Source organism: Metopolophium dirhodum, chromosome 4, assembly GCF_019925205.1.
Source record: "Metopolophium dirhodum isolate CAU chromosome 4, ASM1992520v1, whole genome shotgun sequence".
In the NCBI taxonomy this organism is placed as follows: Eukaryota; Metazoa; Arthropoda; class Insecta; order Hemiptera; family Aphididae; genus Metopolophium; species Metopolophium dirhodum.
The window spans coordinates 25192545-25214010 of NC_083563.1; the positions used below are offsets into that span (position 1 = coordinate 25192545).

General features: G+C 28.4%; 2 protein-coding genes across 2 annotated transcripts; one reads left to right on the top strand and one right to left on the bottom strand.

The window, feature by feature from the left end:
- Positions 1–275: 275 nt before the first annotated feature.
- On the top strand, positions 276–4142 carry LOC132943351 (52 kDa repressor of the inhibitor of the protein kinase-like). Its single transcript, XM_061012315.1, has 11 exons — positions 276–372; positions 725–823; positions 1001–1246; positions 1313–1430; positions 1516–1637; positions 1843–2193; positions 2278–2771; positions 2840–2998; positions 3098–3290; positions 3449–3777; positions 3853–4142. The coding sequence occupies exons 7-11, from the start codon at positions 2715–2717 to the stop codon at positions 3907–3909; spliced, it is 795 nt and encodes a 264-aa protein (XP_060868298.1). The 5' UTR covers positions 276–372; positions 725–823; positions 1001–1246; positions 1313–1430; positions 1516–1637; positions 1843–2193; positions 2278–2714; the 3' UTR covers positions 3910–4142.
- Positions 4143–12774: 8632 nt separating this feature from the next.
- Positions 12775–14456, bottom strand: LOC132943259 (beta-galactosidase-like). The gene is made up of 5 exons (XM_061012163.1): positions 14128–14456; positions 13787–14062; positions 13592–13729; positions 13081–13296; positions 12775–12998 (listed from the first exon to the last, which is right to left on the bottom strand). The coding sequence occupies exons 1-5, from the start codon at positions 14443–14445 to the stop codon at positions 12795–12797; spliced, it is 1152 nt and encodes a 383-aa protein (XP_060868146.1). The 5' UTR covers positions 14446–14456; the 3' UTR covers positions 12775–12794.
- Between the last annotated feature and the right edge of the window lie 7010 nt (positions 14457–21466).

Genomic DNA, 21466 nt, shown 5'->3' on the forward strand with positions numbered 1-21466 from the left:
TTGAGTATTAAAACAACTATTTAAGAAATATTATATTAATTCGCGATTGAAAGTGATATTTTATGGTCAAATTTACTTTTATTTATATACGGTATTTTATTTTTCAATATAATTTACCTACTTTTTTCAATGACATCAAAAAAGAATACCTTGTTATCATTTTTCACAAGCAATAAAAAAATTCGAAGAGAAAATGAAAATAACAAGACTGAAGTAAGTGCTAATTTTTGTGAAATTTGAAATGTAAATTCAAGTTTTTGTGATATTTAGGTGAACTCACCAGTAAGAAAAATTACAGAAGTAAACAAGTCTGCATGTACCACAAATTCTTTAGAAAGTTTTAGTGAGGCATCGAATTCACGATTACAGCAAGTAATTAATTTCATTGAATATATAAAAAGTTAATTGTTCAAATTTCAAATTTGTTTACTTTGTTATTCTTAAAAATAAACTAAATTAGTTATGCTTATATAGGTTTATATGCTTTTATGACCAGTGGTCACAGCTTATAAATTTATAACTCACTTAAATAGATCTCTTAAATTATTTAGGCATTATATTATTTATATTATATATTATTATATATTTATTAGCTTCAAATAGCATGTTTTACTTGACATATGGAAACAAATACAATTTAATAATTTGGCTTAAAAATTGTTTAATATATTCTAGTTATTATTGTGGCATTAATATAATAATATGTTTCAATTATTTATTAAAGGATGATTTTATTTGTGAAAATAATCAAACGCTCGGCAATGCTAATGACATAGGTTATTTTGTAGAATGTTTATCTTTAACAGATGCTGATAAAAAGCTTGTAAGTTACTTACTAGTTGATAAATTATTTCAATACTTAACACATTAATATTTATTGAATTAGTATTTTTTTTAAATTATGCATATTTATTTTTATTTAATGTCTATATTTTAAATTTAATTTTATAATATTTATTAAAACTAATTAGTTTGTTATTTAAAATGATATTTATTCAAGGTGCTAACTAATCTATGGGTACCAGATGTTGAATATAAATTCCCATTGCTTGCAAAAAATGAAAAACGTGGCTTAAGATTTCAGCATAAATGGCTAAAAGAATTTAATTGGCTGGCGTATTCAAATGTCAAAAATGGGACATTCTGTAAATACTGTGTACTGTTTGCAAAAAATTGTGGTGTTGGAAGCCAGCCTTTGGGTAGCCTTGTTACTGTTGCTTTCAGCAACTGGAAGAAGGCAAAAGAGGTTTGATAATTTAAATGATTTATTCCAGAGACATTTGCTAAAATATTTAATACATTTTTTTTTTAGACTTTTCGGGCTCGTGGAAGTTTGAAATATCATACATTGTCTGTTCTAGACTCTGAACACTTTTTAAAATAATAGAAAAAAAGGAACTGTCTATAATAGAACGCATAGATAATAATAGGTAGGTAATATTAAATGCATAATATGATAACCCTTACTTTAAAGTTTAAATTTTTGAAGTACATTGATTCTGTGAATTTGTTTAGAATGGTACAAATTGAAGAAAATAGAAGGAAAATAGGACCAATTATTGAGTGTATAATTCTATGTGGTAAAGAAGAGTTGGCTTTGAGAGGACATAGAGATTTTGGTGATATCTTAGTAGATGGTAAGCATAAATATAGAAACTAAAAACTAAATTGTATAAACTTTTACCATTTAATAATAATAATACTTAAGTATAATTAAACTGAATTATCAATGTCATATAACTATTGGACAATAATGCTCCAGTCATGCTAATTATGGATTTACAATTATTATTGTAAAAAACATGTTATTATTGTTTGCAACTTTTAACTTTTATTTTTTAGATGATTCAAGGCAAGGCCATGGTATTCTCAAGTACAGAGCAAAAGGAGATGAATTTTTGCGTAATGTTCTTGAGGGTTCAGGGAAACGTAATAAATATACGAGTCCAATTATACAAAATGAAATAATTCAGTCATGTAACACAATTTTACTAAGGAAACTAGTTAATGTGATTAATAAATCTAAATGTTTCTCTGTTCTGGCTGATGAAACAACCGACATATCGACTAAAGAGCAACTCAGTATATGTGTTTGATATATTGATAAAAACAATAAGTTGCATGAGAACTTTTTACGATTTTTTGAAATTGATAGCTTGACTGGTTATGACTTGGCTAACTCAATATTAAATGGTAATTGTAAATAACACATTTATGATTTATTTATTTATTCACTTTATTTATTTATATTATTTAATTACATTTTTTTGTTGGTAGGCTTAAACAGATGTGGAATTGATTGCAATTATTTATATGGCCAAGGCTATGATGGGGCCAGTAATATGGCTGGTCGATTTAAAGGAGTACAGACTATTGTGAAATCTAAATACCCCAACGCTATATAATATGTACATTGTGCAGCACATTCGCTGAATTTAGCTGTTTCAACAGCTAGTGGCATAAAACCTATCAGAAATTGTTTGGGGGTGATCGAAAAAGTTTATAATTTTTTCAATACCCCTAAAAGAAATTCTGTTCTTTTAAATACCATTGAGAATTCAAATAATGCACCCCAAGTAAAACAACTCAAACGGCTTTGTGCTACTCGTTGGATTCAACGTTATGATTCTGTAAATGATTTTTCTGAACTATTTTCATTTGTTCTCAATGCGTTAGACATTATATCTGATTGGAAAGAATCAACAGATGCTGAAATGCTTCAGAAAGCGTTAAAAGATTCAGAGTTTATGATTTCTTCGATTGTTATAAAGGTTCAGATAATATCTATTTTATATACATTTAGGTACATATATTGTGTTATTTTTAAATTTTGTTTTAGGTATTATTTTCTTATGGACTTCCGCTGTGTAAACAATTGCAAAAAGTTCAAATTGATTTGAAAAAGACAATACTCATAGTAGAAAATGTAATAGCTACTTTAAAATGTATCAGAGAAAATAATGAAATAGAATTCAAAATTATCTATAATAATGTCAAAGTAATCTTTTACTTTAATATACTGTTTAATATTTAAAATAATATTTATGATGTACCTACATCATAAATATACCCCCAAATATTTATTAATATTTTACAGAAAATGGCAGATGATGTTGGAATTGAATTGCTAGAGAAAAGAATTTCTTCTAAACAAACACATAGAGCTAATCCAAATTTACAAAATCATTCTACCGAACAATACTATCGTGTAACAGTATTTTTACCATATATTGATTACTTTATATCACAACTTACTGAGCGTTTTATAAATCATAAAAGTATTTTTGAAGGTATAAACTAGTTATTACATATTTTATATTATATTTTCAAAAAAAAATCTCTATTGACATTATATTATTATAAATTATAATATAAGTACAAATACTGAATAGCTATATAAATAACTAATTTGCCAAAGTATTTTATTATTTGATATTTACTGTTATAGGGTTCGATTGCATTTTTAAAACCCAGCCATTGCCACTAGAGATAAATGACCGAGAACAATTTAATAAGCTTGTGAACATATATTCACCCGTTGTAGATAAATTCAATAGCATAGCCGAATTCAATATGTGGAAAACAAAACTATTTACAGATAATATCATTCTTAGTTCAGGATTACAGGCATTAGAAATTTGTGATAAAGAATTTTATCCCAACATTTACATGTTGATAAAAATATTTTGTACGCTTCCAGTGTCAACAACAACTCCTGAACGATCATTCTCTAATTTAAAAAGAATTAAAACTTATCTCAGGAATAGTATGAATGAAGTAAATTTGCAGATTTTAAATTATGATATATTATTGAAAGTATTTATAAAATTGTGTATTTCATTGTTATTATAGACTAGACTGAATGGCTCTATTAGCATGCCATACAGAAACAAAGATTACACCAGATGAAGTCATTGATGAATTGTCTCTGAAAAATAGAAGACTGGAGTTTGTTTTGTAAAATCACTGCAAATAAATGGCTATATGTGCCTATGTGTTATATATACCTATGTAGATAATAGATATCAATGATCAATATAATTATATGATATTTTACATTTTTACAGAACAAATTATTAATTAGCTAAATATTTTATAAATTTATTTCATTGTGTTGATTATTATAAATCTATATTAAGCTATTAATATATTTTTTATTCATTAGATTATTATGTTAAACTTAAAATGCTATTCATTGATTAATATTGTACCTATACTTGTACCTATATTGTATACCTATACTTGATTAGTGATTAAAAATTAGGGATTAGCAAAAAAAAAAAAGTCTTGCATGACTGGTTTCTTTGAAAATGTATTTCTAATTTCTATATCCCCCCCCCCCCCCCTCAAGAAAATCCTAAATACGCCACTGAAGAGGATGTCAGATTTTTAGCGCACCATTTATTTCTCTCTCTGACCCACGCACAATCATTTTAGTGTTTTCTTAATCGTACATTTGGTATGCTACGCGTGGGTCAAAGATGGAAAACAAATAGTGCGCTGACATCCCAACCAGCAACAAGTTTACACGAGTGAGCTGGGTATGGCTCCATCATAGATAATAAAGATATGGATAGGACATAATGGTCTTATCATCGGTCTTCGAGGGGAACAATTGAGGCCAAATAAAGTATACCTATATCGAGTATCGACTATCAATATAAAGGAGCCTCAATTGCCTTCCCCTCCGGGAACGCGGCCTGAAATGTATTTAACATAGGCGTGGACTATCCATGGTGTCAACAATCAAAGGATCAACTTGATAATCAAACAATTAAGTTTGGCAACCTGCAACTCAGGATCTTTTTATTCAAAGTGTCCTAATGAGTCATAAGAAGGTTAGTTAAATAAACCTATGGTTAGTTGAAGCTATGGTGATGATAGACGACTACCATCACTGGTCGTGAGCTTTGTGATGATCTTTTCCTACTAACCATCAAGGTATTCGATATTGTAAACATAACAATGAAAGAAAATATTTATCAACTGATTACGTTACGTATTACCTACGTATTGTTAACATAACTATTCTACCTTTACACTTTTTCTTCCCCCGTCTCTCACAGCTATATACAGGTTCAGCCACTCTCATTCCACTCCTCCATATGATCGGTATTCTGTCTATCCATCTCTTCTTCAGTCTTCTCGCCCCTCATTTCCCCCCTAAATTAACTTCTATAGCCACTCTCACTATCTCTTATCATACAGTGACCGAACCACCTAAACATATTCTCTCTTGTTTTCACTACAATATGTACACTACCCTTAATTAATTAATTTCTTATTCTATCCTCTTTTGTACCTTAACACCTAACTTATTATTCTCATATCTGCTACCCTCACTCCACTTACCTACCCTAACCTTACATTTCTTTTTCATCTTTCCCTTTCATACACCAAACATTCTGAAATCCTGTTGACCCATTTCCTTATCTTCGCCATATCACACACTTCCTAATTCCTATTCACTCAGTCTCTAGTTACCTACAAGTCATCGTACTTGATTCTCGGTGAAAATATTTAAATATTGAGCGAATTCCCTACTCGAAATAATTACTTAAAAAAATAACATACCTCGCCAATTTTCTAATTTTTAACACGACTCTATTGATAGCCGGAATAGTGTTATACCAGTATAATTACAATACAAATATTGAAAAATTTCGGGCAATACATCCTTTGATCAATTAACAATAATAAAAAAAAACTTACTGAGAAATAAGAAAATACATACCCCGTGACGGAATCAAAACTGCTACGGAACTTAGTCTTCGAAGCACTGAAACGTTCACACATTTCAATCTGCTTATGATATAATATTATTCCCAGTTTGAAAATTTTCACTGACGAATACCATTTCTGAAATAACACGCATCTTATGCAGTAAAATGTTCAACAATATTCTAATGACCTATTCGTTACAGTCTACAGATATTATATAAACCTACCAATAAATACCTAATATTAATTTTTATTACACAGAGTTTGTATTTTTAAATGTTGTATTCAAGGATTTATAATTTTTATTTTTATACCTAACAAAAATTACATTTATTCACAAGTCAGTTATCAACTAGAACTCGACTACGAGTAAGACAGCGTTTGGATTGTTCGGACTGGCGAATAATTTATTATTATTATACATTGCGCCTTTGGTAGGTAGTAAACGTATATGCTTCTACGTTACTGAGTTAACAGATTTTCCATGACAATAAAAATTTAATTCAAGTCTAAAAAGTAAGTAAATGTAAGCCCCAAAATAATATGAAAATAAACTAACACAACAATCGCTTAAAAATTAATTTAATTCAAATAATGAGATGAACCTTATTAGACCATTTAAATTTTCCAGAACAAGCCCCCAGTTGGTCGCATGCCAATTTTAACCATAACTAGACCATAAGTTTATAGACATTCTATAATGCATTATCCTGCCGGTGGCCCTAGACACTGTTGGGGAAATAATATTTCTTTAGTAATTAAATTACGATACGAATTATAAGTTACGTAGGTACTTATCCAATACTCGACTACCAGAATTTAAATTAAAGAATGTGATATACCTAGGTAACCTATCGATCGATTCTAAAACAGAAACTTAACCTAGGTACAAATAATATCATAATATCAAATAGTGAAATGTGAAAATTTGAAGAAAATTTCCTATAGGTATATCCCGTAAAACCCCCAAAATAAAACGTACGTTTGAGGTGTTCTCTTAAAACCCAAATGTTTAATACCCGTATCCGTGTGCGTCGAAAATGTATGTTTCACATTTAACGAAAACTAAAACTATCGTGACGGAACGGAATTACGAAGAACGTATAAGACAAAAATAATCGTCACCAAGTGGTAGGTATAATCTGCTATGTACTTACAAATCATATTAAATAACATTAATCATTATGTATTTTCTTATTTTATTAGGTATAGGTATAAAAACCTACCTTCCTACTTATAAAACCATTGCCTAATCATTGATTTCAAATTTTAAAAATTATTCTACTATAACAATAAATTAACAGTTGTAGGCAAAGTATTATAATTTAAGGTATTTTTCATAATATCTTAATTTTCGTACACCTATAACAACTGGATTTTAAAAACTACTCTACGCCTAGCGAGTATATAAGTTTGTCTGACAATAAATATTTACATTAAGTCTACCGCGTCAACAGAGTAGAAGAACAAAACTTACGTAATTATTTATTATTCCGGCGAAACGCGTTCCCTTCGAGTGTATAATATTGTCTAGTGTCAGAGCTGTGCATCTCCGCCAAGGAAAATGCATATCTCCGATCCAAAAGTTCAGTCTGGATGTATTGAGATTAATGACATTTATAAAAATAGGCACCTAGCTTAATAACCAGAATGGAACGAAATATGTGAGTACGTATTGGAATCGCTGTTCGTCTCAGACGATTGTCATTTGCCATAGATTATTTATAATTATAACCTCACCGTCCTAATCATAGCAAATATATATATGGTCCTAACCGATGGATGATGGATATTTTTACATTATCTTCAAAAAAACATTTATTTGTTTCTATGCGGTAAATTGAATTCAAATTTACAATATAGATAACGGTTTTTTTACTTGGTTTATTAACAAATTCTAATTGATATAAAATAATAATTAAATAAAAATAGTTTTATTGATCCCAATACTTAAAAATAATGTTTCAAATAAAATAATAAAAAGAATTTAAGAAATATTTTAAAATAAAAAACTTTGACAGTAATTCCATATTGGCAAGTGTTGTTTTCTATAGCTGAAAACTGAATAGTTATAGTATCGAACATAATGGGTACGTAAAAAATAGAAATATAAGTAAAATAAATTACCTTTATTTAATTGTATTTAATTTTTTTTTAATAAGTTTTTATAAAATTGACTTCAACCCATATAAATGTTCTAATTTTATTTTTCAATTCGTTGATAATATATGAAACGAATTTTTTGCTTGGAAAGCAATGTCATAGAAAATTCAGAAAATGCAGTTTATATTTAAATCCGTGGCCTAATTGTAAATAATAATTTCTGATGCATTGATGCTGAAGATTAAGGGGGTGGACAATCAGTCGTACCGAAATCAAACATCTTAAACACTTAATATAAACAATTTTTCACACACGCGTCATAGTATGAAAATAAAAAATATTTATAATTCATATTTATACCGATTTTCTACCGATTTATGCCGATCTTCTATATTAATAATAATTATAAATATATAGCAATAACAAATCATTTTTGAATAGCGGCCTACCGGAAAGTTCCCAGTATCCCGCCGGCTCAGTCCACCCCTGGTTCATATTGTAACCAAATAATCTATTATAAACACAGTTACTTTTTACAGATATTATAAGTTAAAATTTGGACGAAATTACATATTAAAACCAAGAATAACGATTTTAGTTATTTTGTTGTAATTTAAAAATAGTAGGTATTCGCGGATTTATGAAACTTTTAGAGTATATTATTATAATATATATACACGATGACACTTTCAAATGTAATTTTTTAGGCAAAAATGACTTTATCCTACTAAATTGTATGTACTAATGCCTAATAATAAAATAAATTACTTTAATCTCAATATTATTTATTAGTTAACGATGTCTTTGCTCAGAATCGTTTTTCGTTTGTTCGTTTTGTATTTTAATAATTTATCCATGGATATATTATTATTACTAATAATTATAGTAGGTGTGTTTGTTCTATTTCATTAATTTATTTAATACTATACCAATAAATGTATACGTCCCTAATCCCTATGATATAGAATATAGATATTAGGTGAACAATAGAAGTTAAGTATGTGACACTAAATTAATAGTTACCTATAACTTATAACGTTGTATTTGGAAAAAAAATTATCAGTTATTAATTAAAATTGTATCTTATGACTATTATCAGTTATAAGCTATAACATATATTTCTATAAATTAAACCAAAACATATATATATTAAGTACCTTATATAGGTAAGCTCCTATTAATTATAATTATTCTACGAACAGGGACTGGAAAAACGACGACGACGTTTATATCTCGCGTATTTTATACATTTCTAACTAAAATATGCGCATACAACACTTGGATAGCACATTTTTCGTGACATTAAATATTTATTTTAAGTCTTAAAAGTAAATTTAAGCCCCAAAAGAATATAAAAACAAACTTACTTTAATTATCGACTCTTTCGGCGGAATCCGTGACGTGTGTGAACTGTGACACCCATGAGGAAACGCTCCAGATTACGGAACTTAGAATATTGTAATTTATGAAAAATAAAATTATACGAAACGCAGTAAGTTTTTTGCTCAAATTTTCGTTGCTTATTGAAATTTTAGAATTTTTAATCGACTGTGTCTTCTGCAACGACTTGGAGATTTGCCATAGATAAATAAATAAATTATATAGATATTATACTAGGTACGTCAATATGATGAATCCACGGATATAATATAATGCAACTTTTTATATCAAAGAGTTCCGTGTTAAGGACCAATTTGTTTATTGAAATTTGATATGACAATAAAACCAAAATAGTTTATAATTTTGAATTTGAATTATAATAATATGATATAGGTATTATTTAAATTATTATTTTAGTTTATCAATTTAATTATTGATTAAGGTGGTGAATATATATCAGAAGCACAAGAATTTTTTTATAAGAGTATATTGTATTTTATGAATTATTAAATAAAAATGTGATTACTGGATTTTAGAGTTAACATAAAGCCAAACGTATACAGTAAATTCATCAAATACCATAATACCAACTAGATTTCTGAAATTCTAAGTATATAATTTTAGATTCTGAGCGGATCGATGACTGTATTAATTTTATAATGATGTGTTCTTAATTTTTTTTAAATTTTTAAATTATTTGTATTTATTTGTTAATAATAATTAAAACTTAAATATTAGCAGTAATCTTGTTCCTTTCACAAAATGTTTTTTAATTATTTTTAATTTAATTTACATTTATACGTTTGGCATTTATCCCAAAGTGATCTCTTAATTCAATTATGATTTAATAGTTACATTCTCGGTTACATTAATTGGATTATAAATTAGAATAAACTAAAGTTTCCAGCTTCTACTACAACATTATTTTATATTTTATTTTATGTTATTAATTTTTTAAATGCAGTCTGCACCTTGTGTTGGTGATTTTACACGTAATATAAAAAATGTATACTAGTGATGAGTAGGTTAAGTTACCAACCTGATTGTTTAATCAAATTATTTTCACGATTTCAATAAAAAAATATCTATGAAGTAAAACATCCGCATTTCTATTAACTATAAATTCATAATTGTATGAACTATACATGTTACATATATTTTTCGAAAAAATGATTTGTGTATTGTTATATTATATTATAATGAAATTAATAATTATAGTAAAATATATAATTGCAAGACATTTAATACCTATATCTATAGCCATCTATAGGGTATAAACTACACTAAAAAAGCTGTAAGTATGCTAATAAAATATATGGGGTGTATAATGTATTTATGTATATAAAAATATAAAATATAAAGATTAATAATATTATATTGTTTTAAATATATCGCGCAAACCTAAAGTGATACCCGGCGTATAGTATAACATGCAAAAAGTTGCGTATTAAACTTAACTAACCTATAACGAAGATGGTCTCGCGTATTTTATACATTGCGCTTTTGGGATTAAACTTATAAATGCTTCTACGTAACCCAGTTAACAGATTGTCCGTGGCAATAAATATTTAATTTAAGCCTAAAAAGTAAATGTAAAATAGTAATAATATGAAAACAAACTTACGCGTAAGCATTAACTCTTCCGGTGAAACCTGGCTAGAGTGCCGCCGTCACCGAAGAAACTATCTTTATCCATCTTCATCTCGCTCTGAACTGAAACTTGAAAGTATCAAAATATTTTATGAAAATAACCTGAATACCTGATCATAACGAAATGTGTGAGTTTGTGTTAGAACTTACATTATAATGTATACGGCTCATAACTGTCGGTCTATATCGATGGCTTATTACTTATTTGTTCACTGAAATTATTAAAATTGTTTATCGTCGCCGACGAATGTCGACAATTGACGATTGCCATAGATATTATAAAATATATTATTTACTATGATAAATCCATAGAACTTTATATTATACTAAGTATCTATACAGTCTATTGATAAATATTAAATCGAATGTACTTTTACAGAAAGTACTTTGTGATCAGCAATGTACCTATTCTGGTTATCTATTTCAGTTATAGTTTGCATGCCAAATGACTACCGGGATTTAAATAAAAAAATGTGATTTATAGGTAATCTATTGGCTATTGATCTATTATAAAATAGAAATTTAACCTATACCAATAATATCACGTTTTAACAAAATCAATTTTAGTTTTTGGTGTAACTTTAAGTCAAATGATCGTATAGATAGCTAAGGTACATGCAATTTCCCCTGATTGTTTATAATAGCATTTTCTATACACCACCAAAATATTTTGACTTGTTTTGGCTGTTTGCGGGCATTTTCAGTTTCCATTTTTTTTAGTTTTATTTTCTATAAATGTCAATAAAGTTTTAGTAGTGGGGTCAAAAAGCATGAACATTTAATAAAAGGCTCCTGATATATTGTTACAATAACATGTGAAATTTTTAAAATAAATAGGCACAATTTATGAACTTTAAAATTGAAAAATGATATTTCAACTTTTGTAGCTAAGGTTTGAAATTTGAAAACAAAGTTCCACGTAAATAGATTATTCTGTAACCAAAAAATCTAAAAAATTTTTTTAGAAAAAACACATTTTTTCTTATACCTAGTTATTTTATATTTTTATAATCAAATTGGACGAAATCAGATATTTAAACAAAGAAGAACGATTGTAGTTCGTGCTATACCTATTTTAAAAATATTATTCGTGGGTAATTGAAACGACTAAAATATATTATTATATACAAATATGACAATAAACAAATAATAATAATTCAACTTAACCGTATCTATTCATACGTTGCAGATCACAAAGATTTCTGTAAAAGAACACACAATTTATCAATTGACCATATAGGTACTGAGTATTATATAAGTTTAATGGATTTATCATAATATACCTAATATATTTTGTATCATCTATGATAATCGCCAATAATTATCGACATTAGTCGGAAACGATTAACAATTCTTTGATAATTTCGGTGAACAAAAAAAATAAAATGAGCCAACAATAGACGGACAGTTTGTTAAGCAGTAGGAATATATAATATTAAAATATAAGTTTATACCACGAACTCGCACATTTGAGTGCGTTCAGGTTATTTTCATAAAATAGATACTTTCAAATTTCAGTTCAGAGTACTTTTTAAACTTGAATTATATATTTATTGCCACGGACAATCTTTTTACTGGATGACGTATCTATAATCACTAGAAAAAATTATGTAAATAAAAATTTAAAAAACAACAAAATACCTAGATACTCAATTTGAAGCTTCTAACGCAAAGACCATACTGTGGCATCCACTCACTTCCGTCGCAAGATACCTAGATTGCATTGCTATACACAATAAATGAATTATGTAGGTATCCTAGCTGGGCCCTATCTAGTTGATGCTATGAACTGTGAATTATTGCTTGTCAATGAATGGTTTTATAGAATGACACACAGAGTTTAAAATCACGATAATTATTATATGATAAAAATTAAATAAATCAAACATTTAATAATTGTAATATATTTTTCTTAATCAATTATATAACATACATTTTATCTATGTCATTATAGGACCATCAAGAACAGGTTTATCCACAAATTTCACGGACAAATCTTGAGATGTACCTTCAAGTTCTAATATCACTAGTGTATTGGCATAAGGTGATGGTTTTAAAAAAGGAGCTGGCACATAAAGTGTAACTTGAGGTCCACCAAGTGGCCAATACCGACCAAGGTTTACATTGTTTAAAAACACTACACCCTGTAAATATCGAATATTATTTTTTAAATTGTAAATATGTGGATAAAAGTCGACTTAACAGTATTAACTTGTAAGAACACACCTTTGTCCAGCCTGAAGTGTCCAAATAAGTGTCTAAACATTTTGTATAGTTAACTGTTAATGTAAACTGTGTTTTATAAAATGCTGGTAATTTAACACTGTTGACGTTTTCAACTGATTTGATTGAAGAAATCCATGATGTACCATTCAAAGGATATGCAGTCATTTTCCAAGGGCTTAATATTTTATTTCCGAGAATCACTTGATCAAAAATTCCCTAGAAAATATAATTAGTATTATTTTACATACAATATTTTAATTCAGTAATTATACTCAGTTGGTAGTTAAAATAAATATAATACAATCTAATTCAGTGATTGTAAATATTACCACTTTTGTTTCTATAAAGGTAATGTAACCACTCGCCAGTCTGTACACAATTTATCAAATATTAACTTCTATGGTAACTGGTAAGCATTATATTATACTATAATACTATAGTATACTATTATAAATTATACTATTTCAGTCTCAGACCATAAATAAAAAAATTTATTGTCAGCTATTATTACCTTCCTATCTTCAATTAAGTCTCCAAAATTCATCCTTCCCTGATTCTCAATTAAAATGCTTAGGTTTTGAACAGTACGGTTAATGTTTAAGCTTATTGTAGTATTAGCTTTCAACCGATTCATAGTACCCACTTGTACCTAAAAAAAAATTTGAACACTCATGTTTCTAAAACTATAACTGCAATGTAACTCTACTTGATCCAGGTAAATGATTGCTCGATCTCTAACCGTGTTCACAGTTAGGTTTACTGGATTTTCAACATTTTTTTGATCATCTGTTAATGTTGTTTCATACATTACAAAACCAGTGTTAATATCTAAGTCCTCAAACGGTAAAGGAACATCACTGATCACTGGTTTAATACGTTGAGCAACCTTTTCAAATATGCTAACCAAAGGTCTTAAATAGAATTTTCCATAGGCACCTTTGGGTGCAGGATTTGGTGATATCTCGTTTGTCACAGCATATTTCTTAAAAATAATTAATTAATAAACTGTATATGTATATTGGATAGTTAACTGTTATTAAAACTCACGGCTTCTTCAAGTGTCTGTTTAATTTTGAAATACTTTTCTGTAGGGTCTACAGCTTCATCCAATGGAGCATTATAATCGTATGAGGTCAACTGTGGTAAGTATCCAATACTTTCTTTGGTGTCATTTGTATTCGCTCCCGATGTGAATCCAAAATTTGTACCGAAAATTTTAAACGAAGCATTAATTGCCAACATTACTTTCATTTGTTTTACAACATCGATGGGGTTGACTATAGATACTGATTCTTGCCAATGAGTTAACCAACCGGGATAGAACTCTGAGTTCACTAGTGGACCTCCTTTTTGAACCTTTCTCATGAAGTCAAAACATTGAGAAGGTAAAACAAACATATAAAAATATACTATAATTCAAATCTGCAATAAATTTAATATTTATTAATTCAATTTTATAAATTGGCACGTCTTTCAGTGTTTTGATGATATTTTTAAATTTTTTCACACACCAAATAATCTACTTTGACTTTTTGTAATACTAACCGTTTGATGAAATTCCAAAATCTACAGTTGCGTATACTTCTGGAATAACGCCACAGTCAAAGTATGACTGACCACATCCATCAATTGTAAAAAGCGCAGCCTTATTTTCTATATAACTCCTAAATAAATCACGTATCCATAATTTATACCCAGAATCGAAGGCATAAAAACTTCCATACTCATTTTCTACCTAATGAAATTTATATATATTTTTTTCATCCTTGATTGACAATAGAACATTAAAGATATCTACCAGGCAATCAGAAAAAAATTCCCAAAATATTAAAAAAATAATTTCTGAAAAAATTTCTAACGCTGTATAAGAACAAATAAATGTGGAATTGTGAAAATACAAAAACAAAAATGATTATATATACTTACTCGTTATTAGTTATTACTTGTTAAATTCCTGTTCGGTTTTTAATGTAGTATTAAAATATAATTTTGATCTGCAACATCATATTATGATTCAAGTTATTAACTTTGCTTATTAAAACTGCTTAGTACTGCTTACTTTCAACTTTTATCACTATTTTGTCACTAAGACAATAACGTTCCGAAAAGTGCAAAAACTAGGATTTACCACATTGTGACTAAAGTGATGAGTACTCACTGTTTTAAAACACTAATACCTTAAATATATCTTTAACATTAATTTAAATATCACAGTTGGATTAATTTAATTATAGCTTAACGGAACCAGTACCGGTTTTTCAAATTTTTCTCAATTCTATAAAATTTGAAAATTATTACGAAGTTCAAACTAAAATGTCCCGAAACTTAAACAGAAAAAACTATTCAAAATATTTAGTTCATTAAAGAATGATTATTCATGGGGCACCAAATTATCAATTTTCAAGTCAATACAAATTATTCAACTAGAGTTACAGTACTAAAAAAAAAAATTGAAGAGAGGTGTTGGCGCTGTAGTAAACCCAAAAGCCATTATACTATTTTAAATAAAATAAGTAAAATAATAAATTATACATAGTATAATTTATGAGTAGAAACGTAGGTATTAATATAATCCTAAATAACATAATCCTAAAGGGCTAAGTAGATTGCGCACATCTGTTGGTCACTATGTAGCGTACTGTAAAAGAGGGCCTAACAATTGGGAATTATTTGATGACACTATCAAAAAGTCAAAAGCAGTCAATCAAAATACAGTTGTATTGTGTGAGCTTCTGATTTATACAGTATAATAAAATAAATTATCAAAGCATTTGTATACCATAAAATGTACAAATAAAACATTTTGATTAACTGAATTCAAATTGTATAGGTACTACATTAAAATAACTTGACAATAAATTGTTATCTATTTAAAAAAATTCCAACCTCCAAGTGTAACCAATTTTAAAAAATAAAATTTAATAAGATTGTTTACGAAATTTCTATTAAACGTTTGAAAAACTCTGTGTAAAGTTCTAATAAATACTTAAATATAATACTGCAGAAGTGTAATGAGTGGGGAATAAAATACTTCATACCTGTACTTATACAATAGGTGCCTATACCAATGGAGGTAGGAGGTATTTTATGATTCAACCAGCTTCAGCTGCCTGAGAAGAGGCCGAAAACTTATTAAATTGGGATAATAAAGCAAAATTATATGTTGATTTTGATTCAACGTGGATGCGTCTGAGTAAAACTAAAGTTAAATTAATTAAAATATCAAATGGGGAACTTTATTTCAAAATTTTCTTAACCAGAAATTACGTTTCGAAAACCTTTAATTTAAAAATATAAACTTGGTGCAACTCGAATTTAACTTTGTACACAGTTTTGTATTATTACCAAAATTAAAATCTTAGATTTAAAACGAAAAATTTTTACGAATTCTCAACTCAAAATAATTTGCTAACTTTCGTGATTTTTGAACTTTAAATGCTTATAAAAAAAACGCGCGAAATAGTCGAACGTGGTTTGTTCGCGAACCAGACACGTGCGAATTTCCGGGTATATCGTGCAAATTCGTGCTAATCACGTGCTACATTTTGGTATATCGAGTTTGTTATTATTTTTAATTTTTCACGTTGGGTGGTGCTGGTGAGACGTCTCTCCAGCACCGCACATCATTTTTTGTCACAGAGTTGTATACTTTGTCATGCAAATTTTGGCGATAGTCATGCAAATTCATGCTAATTACATGCTAATTTCCTGTAAAAAAAAATCGTAAAATTTTTGAATGGGTGGTGCTGGAGAGACGTTCGTCTTAAAAATTCTGGGGGGCTACAGCACACCTAACAAAACTATTAATTTAAAATAACCTATAAACGCCTTATATCTAAATAAATAAGGAATATTTTTTGGAGGGGTCTGAATCGTAGTTGGGGGGTGGGGGCTATAGCCCCCCTCTCCCCTCCCCTGTAGTTTTGCCTCTATACATGGGCCCTATATATTTGGTCGCACACCCACCAATATGTACCAAGTTGCGGCACTGCTTGAAATCTATGTATAATATACGTATATTGTAATAAATGTTCAAATGTTTACTATAGTAAATTATAAAAAATTAATTTAAGTTCAATATAATACATTATAACAGGTGTTCAAATAAACATTTCGTACCAAAAATGTTGTTAATTCACACAGTCTCTCTTCAATTTTAAATTTTTCTTCAAATTATCTACAAAATATAAATGTTTAGTAAATTGAAAGACTTGATTAAGTATTTAATAATTTATCTAAAAGAGATGTGCCGGGTCGCCACATTACTATATCGAGGGGCCATGGTGCAAGTGTCGTCCATAAATATCATGACATATATTATATTAGAAATACAAACTTAATATTTCACTAACAGTAAATATTACGAAATGTACTATACTCATATTATATTATGATTGTATTAGTTACAAACTCTTGAATTAAGAGTTATGTTTGAGGATTTAATTTATTTCCTAAAAGTAAATGCCTCAAGGTTTCCTCAGTAAGTTGAGGGACCGTAGTTGAAGTGCTGTCCACCAATAAAGTACCCGAAAAAAAAAATAACGATTAATTCAAATATAGAAGGTACTTATATCATATACTTTTATCAAAGTATGATTGTGTTAGCCACAGTCTTGTGTAAATGATATTGTCTTATGTTTTCCCAATCTAATTATACAAAATACTGAAAATTAATGAAATCACAAATATTAGTACAATAGAGAGACTGTGCATTGATTTACAAATTTGTCTTAAATTTACTTTTTGCATAGAGAATAATATGAAGGTGGGCTGGGCTTTTAATATCAGAGTATGGGGGACAGGGCTGGGAATTCATATTATGAATTGAAATATTTAAATAATAATAGAGATTCGTTGATCGCTTTTATGTGCTTCAAATTGTTTACACGAGTGAGCTGGGTATGGCTCCATCATAGATAATAAAGATATAACATAATGGATAGGTATGTCCTTAGTCTTATCAGTGGTCAGATCTTCGAGGGGAACAATTGAGGCCAACTCGAGTATCGACCATCAATATAAAGGAGCCTCAATTTCCTTCCCCTCCGGGTACGCCGCCTGAAATGTATTTAAAATAGGCGTGGACTATCCATATCTTTATTATCTATGGGCTTCATCCATAGCATGGATTAAGGTGTCAACAATCTAAGGATCAACTTGATAATCAAACACTTAAGTTCAGCAACCTGCAAATCAGGATCTTTTTATTCAAAGTGTCCTAATAAGTCATAAGAAGGTTAGTTAGGTAAACCTATGGTTAGTTGAAGCTATGGTAATGATAGACGACTACTATCACCGGTCGTGAGCTTTGCGATGATCTTTTCCTACTAACTATCAAGGTATTCGATATTGTAAACATAACAATGAAAGAAAATATTTAAATATTATTAATTAGGTTAGTTTAGGTTAGGTTAGGATAGGGCAGGAAATTAGATGTTAACTAATTATCAATTTTAACACGGTCTTAAAGACTGTCAGCAAGAGTTGTACCAGTATAGTTATTAAAAACTTAAATACAGCCAACATTAAATAATGATTTTTTTACCACAACAAATTATAAAATGTATTTTAAAATATAACAAAATATTATTTTATTAGGGTTTTATAAGGTTTTCAATACTTATGAGTTTTTGTAAATAGAAAATGTATAAAATCAATAGTTTTAATTTAATATATGGTTTTGTGTTTTAATATCCTATTGTCAAAGAATTCTCAGGGTTTCCTTTCCACATTTTTTTACATTGTACTAAATCTAACTTTTCTCCGCACATATTTACAAAGACTAAAACAGATATCTGACTATGTTTTTATTTGCATTTAGACTTTATAGTTTGTAATTTAATATTGACTGTAGACCCACCAAACACAATATTATTTTAAATTAAACATTTTATGTCCTTTATAAATTACAATCACATAGTAGAGTCCGTGCAGGACCTTTTATCATTTAATTTCTTTGCATCCTTTATAATTTACATTCATTTTTATACATTTTCTAATACATATATTACCGTGATACACCTCTGATCATAATAACTGTTCGCATTATTATAATGTAAACAACACCTAGTTTTTGGATTGTAGTTAATATGTATTGCAGTATTAAGCTTCCAGCGTATTCTTTTGTTTAGTGTTATTTCACCCTGATTTCTCAAACAATTTTTTTTTCACTTCATTGAACTCTAGTAGATTTTTTTGTATAAAAATTTTTCAAGATTAACCGGCTATACCAGGGAGTACGCTGAGTACCTGTGTACATAATATATAATTTGAAAAGAGACTGGCTAGGTTCTCTCACGTTCCCCATTAAATTAATTTTTTTATATATTTAACTTTTTTTGATTCTTTTATATATATTTTTTTTTTAAACATATAGTGTGTACTGAAAGAATTCAGATTTGTTTGTTCAATTAATATAGTATTAAAACAATTTTGTTAATTTAACACAAGAAATCGATAATATTTTTAATATTTTTAAAAAAAATTAACTTAAATTATAAACTTGTATATTTTATTATGATTGCTTCTAACAGTAATTCAAGAAAGATAATGTGTTTATTGGTGCAAATGTATGTTTTCTTGCCAATTATAAAAATATTGAGTGCTGAGTGGGTATAATATTACATATAAATAATAATGTTTATTTTAGTAACAGTAAAAATCTGTATGAGGGATACATTTTCAATTCAGAATTAAATTAAAAGTGTAAAATTAAATGTTATACCCAAAATACGTATTATAAGATGTAACAACTAATAGTTATTAGGTTAAGTTGCGTTCAGTTGTATACGACTTAAGCAATTATTATATTAATTTATAACTTTTTATTTTTAAGTTAGTATTGCTAACCTGTGGTTATAATTTATAAGCGGTAGTTATGTTTTTAGATATTTTAAATTAAGATTTTTGTATTTTAGAAACACTGGTATTTAATTTTTAAATAACCTAGGAATATAACATAATATTATTATATTATTCATATTATTATAATACAATATTTAAATATAATATATTATGAACCTACTGCCCTACTATTTCTAGACGTTTACATGGCAATATTAAAATTCTATTAAACCTATTAGGTACGTAAACAACATTTATTAATATGACAAATATTTAAAATTTCAAAAAAGGAGACCCTCGTTTTAATACCCCTCACTTTGTTTTTTTGGATAGCGCTAGGAGTTTTTGTGCACAAACGTCGGGACCTGGTGCACATTTCTGCACAAACGATGCACAAACGTTTGGCACATTAAAAATTTCAATTTTCCAAAAAGAGGGTGTCTCGTTTCAATGGTCCCCCCACTTTGTTTTTTGGATAGTGCTGGGAGTTTTTGTGCACAAACGTCGAGACCTGGTGCACATTTCTGCACAAACGATGCACAAACGTTTGGCACATTCAAAAATCCAAATATTCAATGTGGGGGGCTACCGTTTCAATGGCCCCCCCCCCATTTTGTTTTAGGGATAGAGCTTTCAGTTTTTGTGCACAAACTATTGGACTTGGTGCACATTTCTGCACAAACGATGCACAAACGTTTGGCGTGGTCAGAAGTTCAAATTTCGAAAGTGGGGGGGGGGCATTGAAATGGACCTTACTGTTACTCTCCGGTAACATTTTTTTGGATAAGGTGGGAAATCTTCTATTAAAATGTCTAATGTTAGCCACGAAAGGGAAAATTTTCTTGAATTTCTAACTAAAAAATAGATTGAAAATATTCTTAAATTTTTTCAACATTTCAACTTTAAATACATATAAAAAATAATTGAGCTTATGTATTTTTTAACTTCCATTAAGGCACCCGGTGCCTATGCAATTTTGTCCTCAAAAATACACTCTGCGGGAATAACGATACCGCCTTGTAGAATCAACCAAATTTCATATTTTTTTTTAATTGCTAGAGGGAAATATTCTACAGCCCGCCTCGATCTCTGTTTTTCAATATTTTATTCTCAAACTTTATAATACGTCTAAAAAAAATACAAGATAAAAAGCATTTTTTTACAAATTTTTTAATACATTTATTTGAACTAAAATACAAGATCAGAGATCGATGCGGGCTGTTGGAAGTTTTCTTCTTTCAGGTAAAAAAATAGTCATCAAAATCTGACAATTCTACAAAGCTTGAGAGTTATTCCCGCGGTCAAGTCATTTTTTTCGATATAATACAAGTCAGTATGCGTGTGAAAAAGTATAGGTCTATTTTTCTCTAAAAAACAGAAGTGTGCGGAATCCCCTTAGTTAGGTTAGGTCACTTTTTTAAAATATTTTAGAGCAGTTTAGAGCTTTTTTACGCAATTTTATTACATTTTAACCATCACATTATATAGACTTTTATCGTACAAAATTAATCAAAATAAACACAATAAATCATTACAATATATT

What these genes read in the sequence shown, in the direction of transcription:
- LOC132943351 (XM_061012315.1), top strand. Translation starts at nt 2,715, where the DNA reads ATGCTTCAGAAAGCGTTAAAAGATTCAGAGTTTATGATTTCTTCGATT. An exon ending in TTTCTTCGATTGTTATAAAG is followed by an intron (nt 2,772 to 2,839) that starts GTTCAGATAATA and finishes ATTTTGTTTTAG; the next exon opens with GTATTATTTTCTTATGGACT. An exon ending in TCAGGAATAGTATGAATGAA is followed by an intron (nt 3,778 to 3,852) that starts GTAAATTTGCAG and finishes TTGTTATTATAG; the next exon opens with ACTAGACTGAATGGCTCTAT.
- LOC132943259 (XM_061012163.1), bottom strand. Translation starts at nt 14,445, where the DNA reads ATGAGAAAGGTTCAAAAAGGAGGTCCACTAGTGAACTCAGAGTTCTAT. An exon ending in AACAGACACTTGAAGAAGCC is followed by an intron (nt 14,063 to 14,127) that starts GTGAGTTTTAAT and finishes ATTATTTTTAAG; the next exon opens with AAATATGCTGTGACAAACGA. An exon ending in ACACTTCAGGCTGGACAAAG is followed by an intron (nt 12,999 to 13,080) that starts GTGTGTTCTTAC and finishes CGATATTTACAG; the next exon opens with GGTGTAGTGTTTTTAAACAA.